At 47.2% G+C, this 23486-nt stretch overlaps 1 protein-coding gene across 1 annotated transcript in view; it reads right to left on the reverse strand.

The window, feature by feature from the left end:
* Positions 1 to 3315: 3315 nt before the first annotated feature.
* Positions 3316 to 23486, reverse strand: part of PARD6G (par-6 family cell polarity regulator gamma) — a 65716-nt gene continuing 45545 nt past the window's right edge. Inside the window, exon 3 of the mRNA XM_036321916.1 lies at positions 3316 to 6097. Coding sequence (XP_036177809.1) covers positions 5280 to 6097 — 818 coding nt within the window. The 3' untranslated portion in view covers positions 3316 to 5279. The remainder of the gene's footprint in view (positions 6098 to 23486) is intronic.

The raw sequence follows: 23486 nt of genomic DNA on the forward strand, positions 1-23486 counted from the left end.
AAATTCTGTTTCCTGAATTTCCTGAAATTCATGGCTTATTCTCCATATACCACTGAATTCTATTATGTGCAAGTCTCTGTTGATGCTGGGGATAAAGCAGTAAAATATGGATCCCCCAAACTTAAGTGGCAGCCTGTGCGGTGTCTGCAGGATCAGGGAGAAGGACAAAACAGAGATGTGGGATCAGAGTCCGAGCAGCTTACAAATTCTTGCTGTTATTTTGCTGAGTAAATACGCCTGATATTATCATGTGGCAGTATGTCTGTGTGCTTGCATCAAGAGCTTCACACTGCCCATCTCTTCCCCCTCCTTCCCGCTCAGTCATAAATGGGGGCAAAACACCTCCGGGAACACACAGGTTTGGGAGGACCTGGTGTGGGGAGCAGGAAGGAAGCCAAGGTTGGATGGGGCAGGAAGAGATGATAGCCATTGTCAGCGCACGTGCAGTGAGGAGGATTTCTGCACATGGGAGAAGCCCAAGTGTGCAGAGGGCAGCCAAGTGTGGAACGGGACGAGAGGGGGCACTGGAGTGGCAGGGGGTGTTGAACCTGCACATGGGTTAGTAGGGAACCTGCATAGAGAAGAGTCCTGGTAGCTGACCCCCTCTTACCATGTATGTGTACTCATGTGTTGTTAGTGCACACACATGCACATAGCCAGTTCTGTCTCTGGGAGGCCTGGAAGCAGGGTGGAAAGCTTGACTGTTAAATACCATTTCCACAAAAGGAACCAGAGCTCCTGGAAAACAAGGCTGCTTGTCTGAGGCAGGAAAAGTATAAGGTGGACATGAAACATCTTGTTGAACCAGAAAGCAAGAACGTGCTTCAGGAACGATGGGGGGTGTAATGAAGATCCAGAAGCCAGCTTGAAGAGACTCCCACTAGCCAAATCTGAGACATTTTGACATCAAAATAAATAATGATAATGATGGGTTGTAATTCATTGAATAAGATAGGAATCCACAAGCTTATACTGATAGAAATGAGTTACTTGAAATTTGATGAGGAATAATATTTCCATAGTCTCAAAATACCTCCCTAGAAAGTACTTAATTACAAAGGGAGAAAGAAGAGCTTTTTGGTGGGGAAGCCTGACAGACTGACCACCTTGATGGTGTTGTCAGGGTAATAATGGACATCAGCAGTAATGGGACAAATCAAAATGGTGTGCCATCTGTTCAAGGGTATGAAGAACAGCGTTACTTCTATGATTATTCCTGCCAAAAGGACATTACCCAAAACTTACCATGGGGTATCCTCAGACAAAACCAAATTACAAAATAACTGTAGCCTTCAGAAGTGTCAAGGACATGAAAATAAAGGAAGGCTGAAAAACAGTTGCAGATTGAAGGAGATTGAAGACAACTAACTGTGATGAGTGATTCTGAACTGGCCATTTTATTGTAAAGGACATTATCGAGGCAAGGGGCGAAGTGGGAATGAGGTCAGGGATTAGATGGTTGTAACGTATCAATGTTAACTTCTTGACTGGAGGGATCATCAAAGGAGATATTTAAAATATGTTCATTGATTTGAGAGAAGGAGAGAGAGACAGAGAGAAACATCAATTTGTTGTTCCATTTATTTATACATTCACTGGTTGCTTCTTGTACGTGCTCTGACCTAGGATCCAACCTACGACCTTGGCATATTGGGATGACTGTCTAACCAAATGAGCTACCCGGCCAGGGCACGAAATATTATTTAATAGGAAAATCCAGTGCTGGGAGCCAGGATATCTGGATCCTCATGAAGAAAATTTAAAATTTAGGTATAAATGAATATAATGAGGAATTTAGGATCTACTCTTTTACAACTTCTAAATACACACTACAGTATTATTAACTATAGTCTCCTTTAGGGAGCGGCTATAGGGTTAAGCCTCAGACTGACCTGTGGCAGGGCCACAAACAAGTCCCAGCTTGGAGGGCAGAGCCCACCTAGCACAATTAAGCTTGACCGTATAGTCCTCCCTTGTTCCTAGGTAGCTAATGGGCTGTGGGAGGTGCAGCAAGTGATGCCAAAATAAGGCTTAAGTAACGAAGTAGATTTGAAACATGCAAGAACATTGTAAACATGTTGACCACTCCCCTTGTTTTGCTTTGTGTGCTCTGACTATAAAATAAAGCTTCGGGCTTACAGGCTGGGTCACTGTGTCCTCATCCAGGCACAAGTGAACCTACCTAGCCCCAACTGTATTCTCTTGTCTGTCTTCTTTAATCCTTCACTGCCCCTCCTCAGGTTCACCCCTGGCCACGCTGGATGCGGTTCAGTCACCATTCTGTACTACAACTTCATGACTTAGTTTACAACTGAAAGTTTGTACCTTTTTAGCCTGTCTCCCATTTCTCCCTCCCTCAACCCCTTTGGCAACCACCAATCTGTTTACTGTATCTTTTGTTGTTTTCAATTCCACATACAAGTGAGATCATACTGTATCTGTCTTTCTCTGTCTGACTTATTTCACTTATCATAATGCCCTCAAGCTCCATCCATGTCACATTGTGCAAGATTTCATTATTTTGTGGCTGAATAATATCCCATTGTATGTATGTACATCTTTATTCATTCTCCAGTGATAGACGCTTAGGTTGTTTCCATATCTTGGCTATTGAAAATAATGCTGCAATGAACATAGGGACACATATATTTTTAAAATTAATGTTTCTTTGTGTGTTTTTTAATTTAGAAGTGGGATGATAATGTGTTATTGCAAATTTTGCAAACCAGAGTATATTTAGGAGGAGCTGTGTAAGAATTCAGGAAAGCTTTTTCAAAAGGACTTCAAAAGAAGGTTATAGACCTAAGACACATCAATCTCCCACCAAATATGTCTATAATTTGGTAATTTAAAATGACACTACTGTTTGGACCCATTTTCTCATCTGTATAATGAGGATAATACTTGCCTCATGGAGAACATGTGAAGATTAAGTGAAAAAATATGACCCATGACAGCCCTGGCCAGTGTGGCTCCTTTGGTTGGAGCATTCTCCCCTGCACCAAAAGGTAATGAGTTTGATTCCCGGTCAGGGCACATGCCCAGGTTGTGGGTTCAATCCCTGGTCAAACCTGGTCAAGTTGAATCTGGTCAGGAAGTGTACAGGAGGCAACTGATAGATGTTTCTCACATCAATGTCTCTTTCTCTCTCTCTCTCTCATCAATAAAAACATATCCTCGGGTGAGGCTTAAAAAATATGTAAATATATGACCCATGACAGGCACATCGTAAGTATTCCAGGCATCCCACCAGAGCTATAAGTTTATCTGTTTTGTTGTTAACACTGATATTCTGTTATTTAGAACACAACTGAAGAACACAAAGAAAATGTTTTTATTCTTTGATATATAAAACCAAGAAAACTTTAACACATAATACAATATTGTTTGCTTTTTAAAGAAAATGGCAGAAGTATAGACCTGGGTAGAAAAATACACGCAAGCAGCTATTCCAAGCAGTTCATAACTCCTAAAATTCTGAATAGCGCACAATCTTTTTAAAAAAAAAAAAAAAAATTTATTCACATTTGCTTAACAACTTAAAACGTGGTAAGAAATATAACTTTATTTCTTGGTAACAGACCCAGTTATTCAACAAGATACTCTCGAACCAGCAATAACTTAGTAAAATAACATTTCCTTTGTGGTAGTATGTTAGCATTAGAGTTTTGGTTCTATTATACGTGTCATGGTAGAAAAAAAAATACCTCCTACTGCTGGGGCACCAAACAAGATGCTTGCACAGTTCATTGGAGCCCATAAATTTGGAAGTGTGTACGCTCTCACTAGGACCTCAAAGTGGGGAGTGTCTTTGGTCTTCCCTGTGCCTAGGGGAAAATGGGTAGGAGAGAGACGGGCATTCAAATAAAAATATCAAACATAGGCGCAGGGAACAAGTACTCAATAAAAGCTATTTCTGAACAATAAATACTTTATGCACGAAAGGAAAATAATTTGCTTTTCACTTAACAAGTTCAGGAAAAATGAAAACAGTGAGAGAGTTTTCAGATAGTCTGACATCCATGAAGGAAGGACAGTTCTGCCATTGACCAGCAGTGGGTGCTGGGCCACAGGGGAAGCAGCTGCAATGAAAGGCCACCTAAAAAAATATTTTTACCTGTAGTTATATGAAAGCTTTATTTGGTCAAAGGTTAGTCCTCAAAATATAACTGTAACATTTTCTCCTCAATATCGGATTCAAACAGAATATACACTTCATATAAAACTTCATTGGTATAAACATGGAATAAAACATTCGAAATTCCTAAATATGTAAATATTGCTACAAGATCAAAGGGAAGTGGCAATGGATCGAATCTGTGTTAAAAAATCATTACGTTTCATACGAAGATATTTTAAAATGAAGATAACAGACATCGGCCCAAATGTCTGTGAGCTTTCAAAGGCTTGCCTGGAGGTGGGGTAGGGTTGTCCACCATTTCTATGGAAACATTTCAGAAAGTGAAGTCATGGAAAAGACTGGTTTTTTATCTCCAAGTAAATACTGGCTTTTGATCACAAAAGGTATTGGGGAGCAGAGCTGGCTGCTTTCCTGAGGGCAACTGACAGCCCTTGGGGCGTCCCAGGTCACCGGGCATGACCTCAGTCAGGAGCGCTCCTTTTCCCAGTGAGGTCTGGGGGTGCAGCTCCCATTTGGCTATTTGAAACAGGACTATAACTGACAATTTAAAATTTGTCTTCTACAGTCATACCTATTAGAGATGTGGGTGCGTCTGTTCTTAAAAATCAGTCCTTCCCTTCCTGCCAGGTACTTTCTTCACAGCGTCCAGCCCACCAGAAGGATCCACGCGAAACGCAGAAGACGCGGTGCCAACAAGTAGGTATGTTTGCATCGCTGAAGTTAAAAACATGAATTTGCCCTTTGAAAGGGTAATTTTAAAGCTTCGTTTAAAAAAATAAAGTCTTTTTAAAATTTTAAAAAGGACGTATTTCCTACACTTGGTCAGAAAATAACTTTACAAAGGCCCTGGACCTGCAATGGGCCTGGTGTGTGCGCGCAAGTGTGCACCTTCTGTTTGTGGAGAGATTTATAAAAAATAGGCAGTATTTTTATTTTCTGTCCATAAATTGAAACATCGAGTAGGGTTGTGGAAGCAAAGGGAGGGATAAATAAAAACACAGAGGAGGGGGTGACATATACAATTATCTTATTTTAAAAACGGGAGGGGACTGGTCCCTGCCGCCAGACTGTGGTCAGGACGCTCGGGCTGGGACAGGATGCTACAGGGAGATGCCCGGCGCTGCAGGGTGGCCCCGCGCTAAAGGGTGACAGCCGGCCCATGCTCCTCCACGCCGCCAGGGGGCAGCGCCAGGCTGTGGTGGATGTCAGGCGGAAACGAGCTGAGCAGCCTGAGGACGCGGCTATCGCGCCCAGGGCCGTGCAGTCCGAAGGCTGGGCCCGCACCATTGACCCGGCTGAGGCTGCCGGGAGGGAGCCGCGGCATCGACCGGGGCTCCAGGTCACCCTCCAGCACCACGTCGGGCTCCTCGTCGCTCTCCATGTCGTCGGCGGGCAGGCTGTGCGGCGCAGGGGCCTGCAGGCTGTGGCGGCTGGCCGTGCTGTCCGAGGAGCGGCCGGAGCTGCCGGAGGCGGCGCGGCTGCCGCGCAGCACGTTGTTCCGCTGGTTGGCCGGCTTGACCGTGACGATGAGGTTGTGGCTGTTGGCGATCATCATGTCCGTGACCTGGTCCAGCGTCTTCCCCGCCACCTCGATGCCATTCACCTCCAGCACCTCGTCGTCCACGGCCAGAAGCCCGGTGCTTTCGGCCAGGCCCCCCGGCACCATGCGCGAGATGAAGATGCCCGGCACCTTCTCCAGCCCCTGCGGCGCCACCCGCACGCTCATGCCGTCGCGGATGTAGAAGCCCAGAGGTTTCTGGCAGCCGTGCCGGTACAGCCTCACACGCCGGTGCGTCTCGGGCAGGATGTCCACGTCGATGATGGAGGACACGGGGCGGAAGTCGTGCGGGAGCCCGATGTGCAGGTGCGCGCGTCGGCGGGGCCCCTCCTCCCGCAGCGCCAGCGCCTTCCTGCGCCGCGAGAGCGAGCCTGTCGCCAGGCCCTGCTCGGCCTCCTCTGGAAGAGAAGATGAGAGTCAGGACCGAGGACGCCGGTGACAAAGCGCAACAAAACAACGCAGCCACCTGGAGCCCGGCCTGCATGGGTGCATCTCGGCTCTTCCTGCTGCTCACCTTTCAGCCGCTTCTCACACTCCCCACGGGACCCCGGGGACATCGGAAGAGTGGGCACCACTAACCCCAGCCCCCCAAGTCTCTCTCTCTCACACACTCACACACACACACACACACACACACACACACACACACACTTCGGAGCTGAACTGTCAGTTCCTTCTGTCACACGTCCCTGTTCTGGAAAGTATCAAATAGCCTCGGGGATGATGTGCGCACAGCCATCCTCGCAGCAGCGGGCCTGGCCCAACATATTCACTAGGCAAATGTTTGAGGTCAGGTTCAAGTGCAGCCATGTCCCTCCAACTGACTTTCTACAAATCTCAAAACGGCCCCACGGCAACCAATGAGACGGTGGGAAGATTACGAGGTACTAACAAGACACTGCGATAAAGAGAATTAACAATAGACGGAAGGGTTAGGAGTGCCTGTCAGGATTCTGGGAAGATGGTGGAGAGGAAGTACCAGGAATTTCTCTCCCCAGCAGGACAACTGCAGGGGCAGCATCTGTCTGACGTCACCACTTGGGAACTCTGGAGTCTGTATCCAAGGTCTGCAATTTCAAGAAGACGAGTTGGACAGTGATAATGGTCCATTTGGGTAAATTCCATTGACTAGCACAGTGAGGCTGCCCATCCTCCGCCCCAACTCCCTGGCAGGCAGCTGTGCACGTGGTTTCGTACACAGCAGCTCGTACAGACTGTGGAAGCCAATGTGGTCAAAAAGACTCTGTCTTCCAAATACTGGGAGTCGGTGCTGAGAGCTGATTGCTGCTTCTGGCTAAAGAGATGCAGACAAAGAGGTGGGTAGCCATTGTCGTTGCCCCTCCTCCTCGGTATGAAGCCCCTCCCCGGCTCAAGTGGCTTCTGTGAGATTTAAAGGGAGAACGCCGGGAGCCAGACATTAAAGTCTAGGACATTTAAAAACAACTGGCACCTTGGCCTGGTGGCTCAGTTGGTTGGGGCGTTGTCCAGAGAACCAAAAGGTTGCGGATCCAATTCCTGGTTAAGGCACATACCCAGGTTGCCCATTCGAACTCTGATGGGGGTGAATATGGGAGGCAGCCAATCTCTCTCGTTCCTGAGTTTCCTCTCTCTCTAAAATCGATGGAAACATATCTTCAGGTGGGGATTTTTTTTTAAAAAATCACAAAAACAACTGCACATAGAGGAAAATTACAAAGTGGCAACACATCCCCAGAAAAGACCCGAGGAAACATCTCAGGCTCATCCGAGGCACAGAGAGAGCCTATAAAAAAAATAAAAAATAAATAAAAAGACTAAACCAGCAAACTCTGGGGAAGGGGGAGAATCTGATTTCCAGAGTTAAGTTATTAGATCCAAATGTCCAGTGCTCAAGAAAAAATCCACAAGATATTCAAAGCAACAGGAGAGTATGTTCCATTAAAAAAAAAGAAACAAGCCAGGCAAGACCAGAAAGCAAGGTGTAAACAAAATGGAAATATCACTAAATGATAGAAAACCTAAGAGGAAACCAAATAGAAATTCTGGAGCTGAAAGGTATATATAACTGAAGTACAAAATTCACTAGGGGGATTCAAAGTCAGCTTTGAATAAGTAAAAGAAGAAATCAATGAGCTTAAGATAGGACAATATAAATTATTATTGCTGAGAAACTAAAAGAAAAATATTAGAGAAAAGTGAATGTATGGTGCCTCAGGGACCCGTGGGACACCACAAAGCACACTGTAAACAATAATAAAAATGGAGTCCCTTTAAAATGGAGCCAGAGTTGCCCTCCCAAAGGAACTGCCTTGCATATCTTATGCCTCAAATCTTTGGATATTAAAGCAGGGCAAAATAACTTTGGACTGGGCCGAAGCAATTTGGAGCCCCCCATTGTTTGCAAAGATAACAAGAAAACAGTTATTATGACTACTAGATTGATGGCTACTATACTGAAAATTGAAAGCATTATTTAGAATTGGCGTCACTATGTTATGTTATCTGCATCTATAGAAATGCCTTCCTTCTATGGATATAATTGTTCCTCTTTGCTTTCTCATAAATACTCATTGCCTTTGTCTCCTAACCAGAACACTATTAGGGCTTCTACCTGAATCAGTGCTTCCTGAATAGCTATTCTTACTGCTCTCAAATAAACATGCGTTTGCTTCTCATTTTGAAAGGTCTTTTTTTTTTAGGCTAACAAAACCAACATGTGCATCATGGGAGTTCCAGAAGAAGAGAAAGGGATGGAGAGAGAATATTTGAAGAGATAATGCCTGAAACTCTCAAATTTGATGAAATGCATGAATATAAACATCCAAGAAGCTCAATGAACTCTATGTAAGATGAAGTCAAGGAGACCCAAACTGAGATACATTACAATCAAAATTTCAAAAGACAAAAAGAGAAATCTTAAAAGCAAGAGAGAAGAGAGTCATCACATACAAGGGAGCATCAGTAAGATTATCTGCAGATTTCTTAGCAGAAAATTTGGAGAACAGAAGGCGGTGGGCTGATATAGTCAAAGTGCTAAAAGAAAAAGAACTGTTTCCCTAGCCAATTTGGCTCAGTGAGTAGAGCATCGGTCTGCAGACTGAAGGGTCCCAGGTTCAATTCCAGCTAAGGGCATATGCCTGGGTTGCAGACTCAATCCCCAGTGGGGGTGCAGGAGGAAACCAATCAATGATTCTCTTTCATCATTGATGTTTCTATCTATCTCTCCCTCTCCCTTCCTCTCTGAAATCAATAAAAATATATTTTTTTAAAGAATCCTTTAAAAAAAAAAAAAAGAAAGAAAAAGAACTGTCAACCAAGAATCTTACATCCAGCAAAACTGTGAGAAATCCAGATATTACTAGATAAAAGCTGAGGAGTTTCTGAGCACTAGATCTATCCTGTAAGAAATGCTCAAGGGTGCCCTAGCCAGGGTGGCTCAGTTGATTGGACATTGTCCTGTGCACCTGGGGTTTGCCAGTTCGTTCGATTGTGGTCAGGATACATGTCCAGATTGCAGGCTTGACCCCAGTAGGGGGTATGCAGGAGGCAGCAGATCAATGTTATGCACTCACTTCGATGTTTCTCTCTCTAAAAATCAATTGAAACTACATAAAAAAGTCTTAGACATAGAAGCATCAGACCGTCAAACTTCAGAGGGAAGGCAGGAGGGTGGTGGGGGTCAGAGATCAACCAAAGGACTTGTATGCATGCATATAAGCATAACCAATGGACACAAACAGTAGTGGGATGAGGGCCTGTGCTGGAGGGTGGGAGCGGGCTGGAAGAGGTCAATGGGGGAAAAGGAGACATATGTAATACTTTTAACAATAAAGAACTTAAATTAAAAACATAAACATCTTTTTAAAAAATGCTCAAGAGAGTTCTGTAGGTCAAATGAAAGAACAACTTGAAGATAGCAACTTGAAGCTGACTGGGGAAATAAAGATCTCAATAACAGTAAATACGTGTGCAGTTATAAAAGCTAGTATTATATTATTGTAACAATGGTTTAGAAATGCACTTTTTGTTTTTCCATGATTTAAGAGACAAATATATTTAAAGGAAAAAATTATTTGTCTAAAAAGTAGTATTACTGTTACTTTGGTTTGAAATTTCAAATCCTATTTTCTACATTACTTAAAAGACTAAAGCATTTACAGGAATTATTAATTTACTAGACCCCCAGTGCATGAATTCGTGCACAGGTGGGGTCCCTTGGGGTTGGCCTGCGCGCATCAGGCCGAAACCCGCAGTCCAATGCTGCCTGCTGCTCCTGCCTGCTGCTCCCACTCATCCCGGTCTCGCTGCGCCCAGTCAGTCCCGATCAGGAGAGGCTCATGCGCCACAGCAGTGCTCTATAGCCATGAGTCCTGCATCTGGCGCCTGTCCCGCGGGGGGAGGGCGGGAAGCGATCGGCCCATGGGTGGGCGGTGGGACACCCTTGCCGGTCTGGATCCATCCCGCTGATGTTTGCACCGGTTGTCGGGAGCCACCTGGCAGCCACTTTTATATCGTTTCTTCTTCGCAGAGCGTCTAGGGAGGGGAAGTGGTCACAGTGCCCGAGGCCGACTTACAGGAGGCCGGAGGTGCTGTCGGGATCGTGCCAGTGGCGCAGGTCCATCGGTGCCTGGCCTGTTCTCTAGAGATTGGACCTGCAGGACTACTGAGGGAGTAAGTGGCTGCCGCTGGGCTGGTGGGCTGCCAAGACTGGTAGGTCAGCTGAGCGGTGCTCCCGCTGTGGGAACGCACTGACCACTAGGGGGCAGCTCCTGCGTTGAGCATCTGCCCCTGGTGGTCAGTGTGTGGCATAGCGACCAGTGTCAACTGGCTGACGGTCGACCGGTCATTTGGTCGCTTAGGCTTTTATATATATAGATAGGAGTCAATAGAACAAGAAGATATAGCAATTATAAACATTTATACATCTACTGACAGCAAAAACTGAGAAAACTTAAAGAAGTGAGTTCTATAATAGTAGTTGGACTTCAATACACTACCCACAAAAATGACCAGAGAAAAGATAAGTAAGGAAATAGAAAACTTAACACAATAACCCACTATATCTAATGGACTTATACACAACACTCCACCCAACAACAACAGCTCCAACCACTGAGCGCACCATCCAGGGCCAAACTGATTACTTAGATGAAATGGACAAATTCCTAGAAACTCAAAACCTACAAAGTCTAAATCATGAAGAAAGTTTAAAAAGCTGAATAGACCTATAGTAAAGGAGATTAATAAGTAATCGAAAATCTCCCCAAAAAGAAGAGCCATGGACCTGGTGGTTTCACTGGTGAATTCTGTCAAACATTTAAAGAACAAATACCAATCCTTCTCAAACTTTCCTCAAAATCAAAGAGGAAGGAACACTTCCCAAATTATTCGATGAGGCCAGCACTGCCCTGATCCCAAAGACACTAAAGGGAAAAAAGCTACACACCAATATTCCTTATAAGCATTGATGTAAAAATATTCAACAAAATACTAGAAAACAAAACATTCAACAGAAGATTAAAATAATTCTATACCAAGACCAAATGAGATTTTTTTTTTTCCTGGGATGCAAGGTTTAATGTAGGGGGGAAAAATCAATATAATAAGACACATCAACAAAATGAAGGGGGGGGGGCGGGCGGGGTGGACATGATCATCTCAATTGATGCAGAAAAAACACCTGACAAAATCCACACGCTTTCATTATAAAAACTCTCAACAAGTTAACAACAAACTAGGAACAGAAGGAAACTCCTTAACATAGTAAAAGTGATGTCTGAAAAACCCAGAGCAAACATCAGATCCAAGGTGAACGACTGAAAACATTTCCTCTAAGATCAGGAATAAGACTCGGATGTCCACGTTCACCACTTCTGTTCAACACAGTACTGGAAGTTCTAGCCAGAGCAGTTAGACAAGAAAAAGAAATAAAAGGCCTAACAACTGGGGGGAAAGAAGTAAAATTATCTCTATTTTCAGATATGATCCTACACACAGAAAATCCTAAGGACACCACAAAAAGTTGTGAGATCTAATAAATGAACTCGGCAAAGTAACAGGATACAAAGTCAGTGCACAAAAAGCAGCTGCATTGCAATCCACGAGCAAGGAATGATTTGAAAAGGAAATGACCTGTCAGGCAGGTGGCACTGGGAAACACTGAGGTAAACATTTTCTCATGTGAGACAAACAGCATGTTTGGTTTATGTCTGTTTTCTTTTTTTATACTATGCCTCTTTTTTTTCTTTTGACGTGGGAAAAGTATAAGAAAAGTCCTGGGAGCAGATGGATGTGGTTTATGGGGGCAGGAGATGAGGGCTGTGCACAGACAAGGGGAGGAGCCATCCCCAAAGGTGTGCCCACTCCCACACGCGCATGTCGTGTTTGGCGTGGATGGTCCTGTGGAACTTCTGCTGCATCCAAGAGCCTCCCCTGTTTGGGGTGGGAGCCGTCTCCATTGCTTTGCTAATGAAAAACCTGACAAGAGTGCTGTGTCTTCTCCAGATCTGAGGCTAGAAACAGACCCCCAGGCAACTGGGCTTTGCACTTCACCAAGCAGGCTCACCACCTGAGAGTTCTTCTGGGGATTGCAGAATTTGGTCACAGCTCAGGAAAGGACTTCAAAGACAAAGTAACTTCCACGTGCAGAGCAGGAATTCAGGCAGCTTGGAGTGGAGGCCTCGACAGCCCTCATGCAGGCACAAGCTGAATGCCAGGACACCTGGGCGTGACGAGGACCCAGTCCTGGGAGCCAGAATCCTATGCCAGCCTTCAGCAGATTGATCAAAGAATTAATTACAGCATCAACCAAATTATCATCTCCTTTTAGTCCTCACCCAAGGATAGCTTGTTATTGATTTCAGAGATAGAGGAAGGGAGAGGAAGAAAGAGAACATTGATGTATGAGAGAAACATCAACCGGTTGCCTTCCAACCGGGGATTGGGTATGTGCCCTGATTGGGAATCAAATCTTCGACCTTCTGGTGTATGGGACGATGCTCCAACCAACTGAACCACACTGGCCAGAGCAAATTATCATCATTTTTTTTATTCCATGTTGACATAGCAAGGTCCAGAAGGACTTCTGAAATAAAGTGATTTTTTAAAAAATTATAACATATGAACATATTCTGCTCTGCTCCACAGACATGCCCCCAACATGTGGATCTATCGGGCCCCTTCCATACATTCACTGGGTCCACGTATGGCTGTATGTGGTTTTGTTCCTTGGCTTCCAATGCTGATGACTGACCAGTGTGTGTTCCTGGCCAGCCTGCAGCCTCTGTACTCAGCACATGCTCTTACTGGCATCAGGCCCTGTGACTTTAGCAACACAGTGATGAGTTAGAGAAAGTCTGTCTTGAAGAAACCATGAAGCTAGTGGAAGGGAGAGAGGGAAGAAGAGAGGGAAGGAGGGAGGGAGGGAGAGAGAGAGAGAGAGAGAGAGAGAGACACGCAGGCATAATTTTAAATGAAACTGGAAAACGCTGTAAGAAGAGTATGTTCTGGACTTGACGGGAACAGTGAGGGTGGAGCATCCTGCCTTAGGTCTGCGGGAACTCGCCTCCCACCAGCTACAAGGCAGAGTAACAGGAGAGACAAAGTCAGACCCACACAAACATTAATTAAAGGAAAGCATGAGATGCTCCACTGACGTCAGATAAAGTAGACTTCAGGCAAAGGCGCCGAGAGGAACAGGGATAGGAAGGGACACATCCTAACCCACCACATTATGGGAACTATGTGCAAGTTCTGGGAAGCAAAACTAACAAACTGAAAAGACAAGCAAAATCTTGGAAGAGCTGAAAGAAACAGACCCCCAGTTACCGTTGGAGACACCAACCCTCCTCTCAACAGTTCATAGAACAAGTCTGCCGAGAATTAGCAATACACTCAATAGGACGGCTGACCAACAGAACCCAGCAGACACAACGGAACAGCCAACAACAGTGGACTCCCATTCAAGTGCCCGTGGAACGTAGCCAAGATAGACCAGATCCTGGGCCATGCAAAGCTCAACAAATCCTTAAAAACTGCAATCACACTGCGTGTGCTCTCTGAGAGTATGCTTGTGAATCATAACTCAAACTAGAAATCAATACCAGAGACCACAGGAAAATCTCCAAACACTCAGGAAATAACACACTTGTAAATAATGTATGGGTCCAAGAGAAAGGTTCCAAGGAAGAAACCACACTGACCTGGGTGAACACTAAACACGGCTGAGGGAGCCACGCTGGCCAGCGCAGGGGGCGGGGGTGGGGTGGGGTGGGGCGGGGGGTGCAGCACCAAATGCATCAGAGAGGAAAAGTCAAGTCAGTAATCTAGGCCCCAACCTCAGAAACCTAGAAAAAGAGCAACATAAGCCCAAGCGAGACAAAGGAAGAAAATTGTAAGGATAAACAGTGACTCAATAAAACTACAAACAGAAAAAGACCAGAGAAAATCAACGAAGCTAACAACTGGGTCTTTCTGCTGCAGTGGGACGAGGCCAGAGCTGTGGTCCTGGCCGTGTCCCGTCTCTGCTGCCCCCGTACCCAGCTCTACCAGGGCCTGTCCTCCATCTGCCTCACACGCTATGACACCAAGTCAAAACACCGGTCTTTTTCCTGGAATCCACACCCTTCAAATTTAAGGGAATTCCCTCCATGACATGTTCTCTTCTTGTCTAAAAGGTGAGAGCTTATAACTTTCATTTCAGTTTCTGTGGGGTCCACATTGCTCTTCCCTACTGTCCTGTCTGAATGTCGTGTCCAGAGCAGAGCTCACCATCGGTCCTGGGCCTCCCCGGGCCCTCGGAGAGGATGGCGTGTAGGGGAGCCTTCTGATAACAACATATAAGCCCAGCCAACCTCACATTGCAATGCATGTTTGTTGTAAATGGTGTTGAATTGCTAACCTAGGAAGTTGCCAGAAAGTCATTTATCATTTCCATTTATTTTTTGAGTGACAAACCTACAACTTTGTCCCCATCTGGGCCTGTAAACAAAGGCTGTGGCTCTTGGTTTGTGTTTTTCCTTCTGGAAGGAAGGCAGGGACACCCACAGTGCTACCTGACACACAGCCTGGCTCCCCGAGGCCAGGGGTCGGGTCGGCGAAGGCCTCATGCCACCACACCCACGACTGTGTTCCTGCTCCCTGTCCATTCCCAAGTGAAGCCAGCGAGTGTCTGTCAACGGGAGTCCCGGCCCACATCCCGGGAAACCCCAACGAGGCAGCACAGTCTGGGGGTGTCAGCTGCTGAACGCAGTGGCCTCCCCTCCTGCAGGACACCAGGACTCCTCATCCTGGTGGAAAGCTCTGGAATTAGATTCTGAGAAGGGCGGAAAGCTGGTAAGAAGGCCAGGAGCCGTGTTGGCGGCGGGTGAATGATCCGTGTCCTTAGGGCCTACAGCCTGGCTGGCGCTCTCGGCCTAGGATGGCAAAGTAGGTCAGGGAAATGAGAGTCTCCCATGCCCTTACTTTCTAGCAATTCACAAACAGAAATACAGCAATTTCTCCTATTTGCCTAATTATAAGTCAGCCAGTAACCATAGTCGAAACCAGCCCTTACTTTTAAATGCTACACTACATTTTTGTCGTTCAAATCACTGTTAATTCCATCTAGCAACTATATCTGCATGGCAGTGTCCGAGTTCCTTAATCACCCTGACTTTTTGTACACAGTTTTGATTTTGACACTTTTCTTTGAACCACATATTATTATTATAGACTCGTTTCTCAACATTAAGACTGTTCATCTGTTTTTTTAAAAAAATCTTTATTGTTGAAAGTATTACATATGTCCCTTTTCCACCCCCCACTGACCCCTAACCTGCACCCTCCCCCCTGCCCCAGTCTTTCAGCACACTATTGTTGGTGCCCACGGGTTATGCATGTTAATCTGTTTTAACTAATAAAATATTCTACCTGTACCAAGTAAATATTTGAAACTGAATGTTGGTATTAGTTATCAGACTAAGTGCACATATATATGTACACATACCTCCCCATCAATTAGAATCTAAGGACATCAACAACTTTATTGGAAGCAACTAATTTCAACCTCCCCGTCAGGGTGTGACCCCAGAACCACCCTTCCAACATAAGAAAACAAGAAACTGCTCTGTCCAGCTTATTTGAAAACAAAACAATATTTTCAATTTTCCACTAAATGTTCTCAGCAGATTATCAGACAAGTGGGGGAGACACTTGTGGATTCCAGCCTGTTCTCACAGCTACAGGCACTTGAGGTTTATAAAGTGTTTCTAGCTTCTCCGGGGGTCAAGGCAACGCGAGCCCAGCAGACCAGGCACACGGGCGCTGGGGCTAAAAGCCCAGGTCCGAGGTGGCCACAGCCGTGTGTGCGGCAGGGGTGAGAGCTTTGTTCCTGCAGCATGTCACTCACCCTTGTCCACCCCTGAGGTATGGAGGTTGGAGGACGAGAGGAGATGGGGCTGGGGCTCAGTTCCTCATCCACACCTTGTGCCTCCCTTCTTTAGGGACCCCACAACTGCAACCACCGGAAGGCCCCACACACTGGGGCCCCTAACATTTGACCTTTGTCACACATGCTAAAATGATGATTCCTGCATGTCCAGAGACCCTGATTCATTTAACCAAGCCTCCAAGGGAATTGAAGCAAATGGAAAGCTGACCCAAAGTGTCGCTGCACTGGGCGCTTGTTATGTTTCAGTAAAGGACCCTGGTCGGTCATAACAGAGAAAAGACAACTACAACTGGGGCCCCTCATCTACTGCGAAACACGTGTCCTGCAGGCTGGTCTGGGATGCTCAGCAGGAGGGGGCCCAGGACAAGTGTGCTCAGGGCACTTTTGAGGTTCCTGCTTTGTAAATGGACTGATGCCTCTCGCTGACCCTGTAACTGACTGAGGCGGGCTGACCTGCAGAGCCAGGGGACACCTCTACCACCTCCAGGTTTTCTTAATTGAGGTAGTAACATTGGTTAATAACATTTTATAAGTTGGAAAACAGTTGATTAAACGAAAAAGTGGTCCTGGCCAGTATTCTCAGTGGTTAGAGTGCCGGCCTTCACACCAAAGGGTCTTGGGTTAGATTCCCAGTCAAGGGCAAAGACCTGGGTTGCAGGTTCAGTCGGGCCTTGGGTCGGGACACGTGCGGGAGGCAACCAATCGATGTGTCCCTCTCACATCAATATCTGTCTCTGTCTCTCTCCCTGTCTCTCCCCCTCCTCCCTCCTTTCCACTCTCTGAAAAGCAATGGGAAGAAATATCACTGGGTGAGGATTAACAAAAACAGATAAATAAGCTGAAAGGTGAACAGGTCTAGGCGTCTGCTGAAGTAGTTGGCTCAGAGGTGGTGACGTGCAGACGGCCTGGTGAGGAGGAGGGACAGTGACTGTGAGCCCAGCTGTTCTCGCCATCCTGACAGGTGGGGTCGGCCCCAGTGAAGGGGTGAAGGTGCACAGCGCCCTCCTGGCCTGCCCAGGGCGGAAGTGCCGGGAAGGAAGCGGCAGGACACCTGGGCTGCAGCACCTCAGAGCTGCAGACACAGCCCGCCCGCCGCTGTTTACACAGGAGCATGTGCACTTTATTAGTCAAAAATTCCCAACTGTCCTAAAAACACAATTTCTCCTACAGAATGTCCCTTTCCTAAGATTCCAACATGGGTTCCTAAAATAGCTTTCTACAAGAGTAAACATCGTCACAGCTCTTCTATCAAGCAATCTGTTACATCTTGTATTTTCCACAAAGTAAACAATTAGGACAGGTACTTATTGTTTAGGCAAATGTCCACCCACCCTCTCTCCATCCTGTTTCCCATGTCCACTCCAATTAAATGATATTTTCTTCTCTACTTCTATTTCCGACATCAGCAGGAGGAGAAACAGAAGCCAGACAGTGCAGGAGCGTGGTTGCCACAGGTCCGAGTCCTCACTCAGGCTCCCATGACACCAGGGAACTCCTCTGTAAGCAAGTGCTTCTTGCCCAGCTGGAGTGGCTCAGGGGTTGAGCATGACCTATGAACCAGGAGGCCACCATTCGATTCCCAGTCAGGGCACATGCCCGGGTTGCGGGCTCGACCCCCAGTGGCATGCAGGAGGCAGCCAATCAATTATCTCTCATCATTGATGTTTCCATCTCCCTCTCCCTCTCCCTCTCCCTTCCTCTCAGAAATCTATCTATCTATCTATCTATCTATCTATCTATCTATCTATATTTAAGTGCTTCTTAGAATCATCTTCAGTTTGAAGACCTATAATGTCACAGTGTCATAGGACCAGCCGACCAGCAACCTGATGGAGGCAGACTCTCCCTCTCACTGTGGGAGCTTCGTCCAGGGACCAACTCCTAAAAGACACACCCGGCAAGCAAGTCCAGTGTTCGAGGGTAGGAAGCCCACGCACCGCCACGGAACCACGTGGAGCCTGGTGGGCTGAGGACGAGGCACGCCTGCTAACCCAGCTTTCCCGTCAATGCTGCAGGTTAGGAACATGTGCTCAGAAGACATTCTGCTCTGAGATACTTTTATAGACTCACAAGACCCCAATAGACGGATCTGCCTGAATTTATTTAACCTCACCCTTGCAGCTGCACTCTTGCTTCGATTTCACTTTTAATCTTACAAGGAGCAGTGAGGGCGCGCGGCTGTGACCAGCTCTGACTGTGGAATTGCCGGGTCAGCCGATGAGCATATCACGGGGACTCTCGGTGTCACATAAAATGACCGCAGCCATGCCCGTATGCCTCACACAACCAGGCATCACAGTGACAACATGAAAACAAACACGAGAAAGCGCCATCCACAGAGCTGAAACGTGCAATTACAGGCGTGGTCGTGTGCGCACAGCAACTGTCAGACCGCAAAGAAACAGCTTGGCGCAGATATTCAGCAGAAATGACGCTGAGAGTCAGGCTTCGTGCAGAAGGACATCAAACGGCAGGTACTGAACCCTGCAGGGTATCTGGGTGCACAGGGCGGGGCGCAGGTGCTCCACCCACGCACTTGATTCCCGGAGCAGAGACCGAGGTGCAGGGCAGAGAACCCATCAGTCAGAGGGTGGCTGCGGGAGGAGCGGCTTCACAGGCACCCGCTCCACCTGACAGGCTGGCTCTGCCCTGGTCCACACCCGTCCTTTCCTCCCAGGAGCCACTAGCTGACTTCACAGCATCATGAAGAGAAGAGCTTCCTGATCAGCCAAACTTGGCAGCAGGGTCACAAGATGAGCAGCCAGGAGCCCATCCCACCTGGTCACCTGGGAGAATCATCAGGGCTAGTGAGCAAGTAAATGAATGGCTGCTGGCTTCAAAGCAAGAGAATTCTAGAAATAAAGAGGTGGGGGGAGGGCTGTTTGTCACCATCTGCGATGCACCCAGCACGGGAGGCCTGAGTGCTCCCACAAGAGACTGGAATCAGCCTTCAGCACGGCCGCTGCGAACGCCGGCTCCAGTCTCAGCTTGTCCAGGGCAGGCAGACCACACAGCTCCCCTTCCCACACCTGAGCGAACACGCAGACACACGCAAACCTTCTGGAAGGACTGCTCCACTGGATCAAAGCAAGTCAGAACAAGACTTCACTCTCCCTGACTCCAGAAATGTCAGCACTATCAAAGTCTGCCACATGGGTCGAAAAACAAAAGGTGCGACATTTGACAAAGGAATCCAAGACTCCCAGCAGTTTTCTCTCCCCGCAAACTTACTTGGTCTTGAAGCCTGAAGCTGTCTCCTTACTCTACAGGCCCCTCCCGCCCTCAGCCGTGCAGTGCTCGGGCACTGTTCCTCGAGGATGTAGGTGTGAGATCAGGATGGCGCTCCGAGGAGGCCGGCTGGTCAGGTTCTCCGGTCTTGCACGAGCACAGTCCCTCAGGTGTGCTGCCCTGATGTCTGCTTGGGATGTCTCACTCTGCACACAGGCCTGTCCATCACAGAAAGTGGCTACATGGGTTCCAAGCGTCTGTCCTGCAATGTGGTTGCTCTTATCAGTGCTGGTTCAAGATTCAAAGAAAGTCTAATGAACATTTCTAGGAAATGACTCAAACTGAATGCAGATACGATGCAGGGCTGCAAGTCCATTGGGACCTCTAGTAGCAACAGCTCCAATGACAAAGGAAACTTCTTAGCTGAAAACTGCAAGGTTGGGCAGATCACCCACCATGTTAATCTGTCCCTTCCTGCTTTGAGGGCAGCTGCTCCATCCTGAGCCCCCTACAGCCCTCCCCCCGGAGCCCCCTGAACTGACTCAGGCCACTCCCGAATCAAGGACTTGGCTGGGGCTGCAGTCACATGGCTTAGGCCAAGTACTTTGAGATGCTAGCCTCACTCCAGCCCTGAGCAAATACTAATCATTTTCTCTCTATGGATTTGCCAATTCTGGACATTTCATGTAAGTGGAATCATACACCGTGTGGCCTTTGTGTCTGACTTCTTTCACTTAGCACAATTTTTTAAGGTTCATGTGTGTTGTAGCATCTATCAGTACTTCCTTTCTTTTTGCAGCCAAATAGTTTCCATTGTGTGGATGGATACATTCTGCTTATCCATGTATTCCTGACCGACACTTGAGTTATTTCCACTTTATGTGAATAAGGCTGCTATGAAAATTCATGAGCAAGTTTTTGTGTGGACACGTGTGTTCATTTCTGTTGGGTAAAGATCCAGGAGATGAATTGCTGGGTCGTGTGGCAGTTCTCTGTCTGGCTGTCCCAGGAATCACCACCAGCAGTGTCTGAAGGGCCGAATTCTCACATCCTCAACATTTGTTTTTATCCGTGTTTTATGTTTTCATGTGCATGTTGGCCATCTGTAGATCTCTTGGAAGGAATCGCTTATTCATATGCTTTGCCCATTTTAAGTTGCTGCTGTGAGTTTTTTATATATAAGTTCTTTTAAGATATATGACTTGAACCCAGGCGGTGTGGCTCAGTGGTTGAGTGTCGACCTATAAACCAGGAGGTCACAATTCGATTCCCGGTCAGAGCACATGCCTGGGTTGCTGGCTCAATCCCCAGTTGGTGGTGTGCAGGAGGCAGCCAATCAATGATTCCCTTCCATCATGGATGTTTCTATCTTTCTCTCCCTCTCCCTTCTTCTCTGAAATTAAAATAAAATAAAAAATTTTTAAGATATATGACTTGAAACCATTTTTTTCTATTCTGTGGTTTGTCTTTTCATTTTATTGTTGTGTCCTTTGACATCCAAAAGTTTTAAATTTTGATGAAATCCAACTTATCTAGTTTTTTCTTTTGATGCTGTGCTTTTGGTGCTATAATTAGGAAACCATCACCTAATCCAAGGTCACGTCCCTGTCCATTTCTAAGTAAAGTAGCAAACAAAAGTAGCTGTGGCCTGATTTAAAAAAAAACCACCAGAAACATAAATAACACCCTGTGCTTGGGGTCTGGCCTCATGAGCTCCTGCTATCTGCCCTGGAGAGGCGGCCCTGCCCAAAATAGCAGGCGTTAGTAGAAGTCGCCTGGAACCAGCGTGACATAAGCATGAACAGACCAAGCGCTCAATGTGGAAAGTCCTAATTTAAGAAATTAAGTCCCATCAAGTCCAGCTACCAGCTTCCCCAACTTGGTACGAGTGTGATACAAGCCCGGAAGTATGTTGCTCTGGGCTGAGGAGTGTGTCGTGGAGAAGACAAGATGCGACCACACGCACAGGAGTGGCACCTGCCAGGCAGGGCAGCCGACCCTGGGCAGCCACCACCTAGAAGAGGGGGAGAAAGCACAAACCTATCTTCATTTTTTCTGTTACAAGTTTCTTCAAACAACGGATCTTTCCCGAAAGCACCTCAAAATATAAATAAAGTCAACTCTGAAACAATTTTCTCTGCCAAAAGGAGGCATGCTCAGATTTTGGGGGGCTTTGAACTGCTCCCCGAAAGGTTTGCTGAGATGCTCTCAGAGTGCACAGTGATGATTGTGGGGCTCCTGGCAGCACCCAAAGTCCTCCACTGAGATTTTGGGTCCACGTTGCTGACGAGACCGCTAAGGTCACAGAATCTGCTCCTCTTGGCTTTATGGCTTCAGGACAGTGGGAGGAGCTGGTCCACAGCCCAGCTGTCAGCTGAGGCAAGTCGTCTGCCGTTTCTGAGCCAGTCCTGATGTCTCCCTGAGCATGAAATGCAAAGACTCCTGCCAACACCAACCCTACTGCATGTTCACCATCTGAAGCATCCTCTCCAACCTGCTCTGGGTGCTGGGCAGCATCCCAGGACCCACCCTTCCAGCCCAGCATCCCCCAGGTCCACAGATAAGGGGCAGATGCAGGGGCCTGGAGCCATTCCCAAGGGACTTTCCTGAGGCCCAAGTCAGCTGAGCACATCCTCCTAGAATCTGGGCCCAATCAGAGCACCACCCCCCCACTTCCTCTTGGTCCTCACAGTCCTTGACACCTTCCTTCAACAAGTGAGGAAACTGAGGCTAGAGGCCACTGGTGCCTGGTAACAGGACGACCCGGTGCAGTGGCTACTGCACTGTTACATTCTTCTCTGTTAAAGTGAAGGCGTCCTTGGGAAACTCACATCATCTTTGCTCACTCGTCACTCATCTACACCAGATGCAGAGAAAGTGCTCAAATCCACGTGTTGGGAGCAGAATGTAAAGAGATTGGATCAAATGGGTTAAAAAAGCAAAATAGAAAGAAAATGCCCCAAATAATCATGCCCTTCCCAAATAACAGTCTAGTGCACATTTCCCCGCACTGTTTAGTGCAACCAAAACACACGCATGTCCGTCAGGATTCTCCAGAGAAACGGAACCAATGGGAGAGATACAGACGAATAGAAAAGATTTGTCACAGGAACTGGCTCAGGCAGTTACAAAGGCCAAGAAGTCCCCAAATCTGCCGCACGCAAGCAGGAGAGCCAGGAGCTTCGATGTCCAAGGGCTGGAGAAGACAGACGCTCAGCTCAAGGAGAGAGAGGATTCCCCTCCCTCACCTTTGCGTTCCATGCAGGCCCTCGACAGATTGGACAGGACCCACTGGCTGCTCTACTCAGTCTGCTGATTGAAATGCTAACTCACCTGAAAACATCCTCCCCCCTCACCTGGAAGTCATGTCTAACCAGCTATCTGGGCACCCTTCAGGCCAGTCAAGTTGACACATGAAATTAACCATCAAAATATCCCATACCGATCATACAAAGAGTAACTGTTCAGTAATTGTTTTGTTGCAGAATTGGGACCATCCGAGGTTACTCCTCCAGCTGCTCTAACAGAACAGCACCGAGGGGCGGTTCAAATGACATTCGCCCTCACAGTTCTGGAGGCTGGAGGCTGCTCTGGGGCCTGGCTGCTGGGATCAGGCGAGGCCTCTTCCTGGGGGCAGATCCCTGTGTCCTCGCTGTGAGAGCCAGTGAGACAGGCTCTTCCTCCTCTTGAGAGGACACAGCCCGGTTAGGTCCGGCCCCTCCCGTGACCTCTTTTAAGCTTAGTTACCCCCTGAAGACCCTCACACTGGGGTTAGGGCTTCAACAGGTGGGTTGTGGGCATAACTAGTCCCCATCCCTGAGCTCGCTGTTCCAGCCATTGCTTCACTTTCTGTCAGGACAGAGTGCCCAGCTGTGACCGCTGTCGAGGGCACACTGTGCTTCTCTCTGGAGTGGGGGTGCCGGGCTTTGAGTCAACATATAGGCAGAGACATTTTCCACCTGCTCTGTGACAGCTCTGCGGGCCTCTCCACCTACAATGACCCCAGCTACCCAGCGGCCCCAGCAGCCCGCTGCGATGTCATTCTGATCTGAGGGCAATAAATCCCCAAAGCTTCCTGAAGGAGGTGCTTTGGAAGGAGAGGAGAGGTTTGTTGGAGGAGGGAGAAGCCATGACGAAGAGAGAAAGTTGGG

The sequence above is a fragment of the Myotis myotis genome, unplaced genomic scaffold (genome assembly GCF_014108235.1).
Source record: "Myotis myotis isolate mMyoMyo1 unplaced genomic scaffold, mMyoMyo1.p scaffold_m19_p_9, whole genome shotgun sequence".
NCBI lineage: Eukaryota > Metazoa > Chordata > Mammalia > Chiroptera > Vespertilionidae > Myotis > Myotis myotis.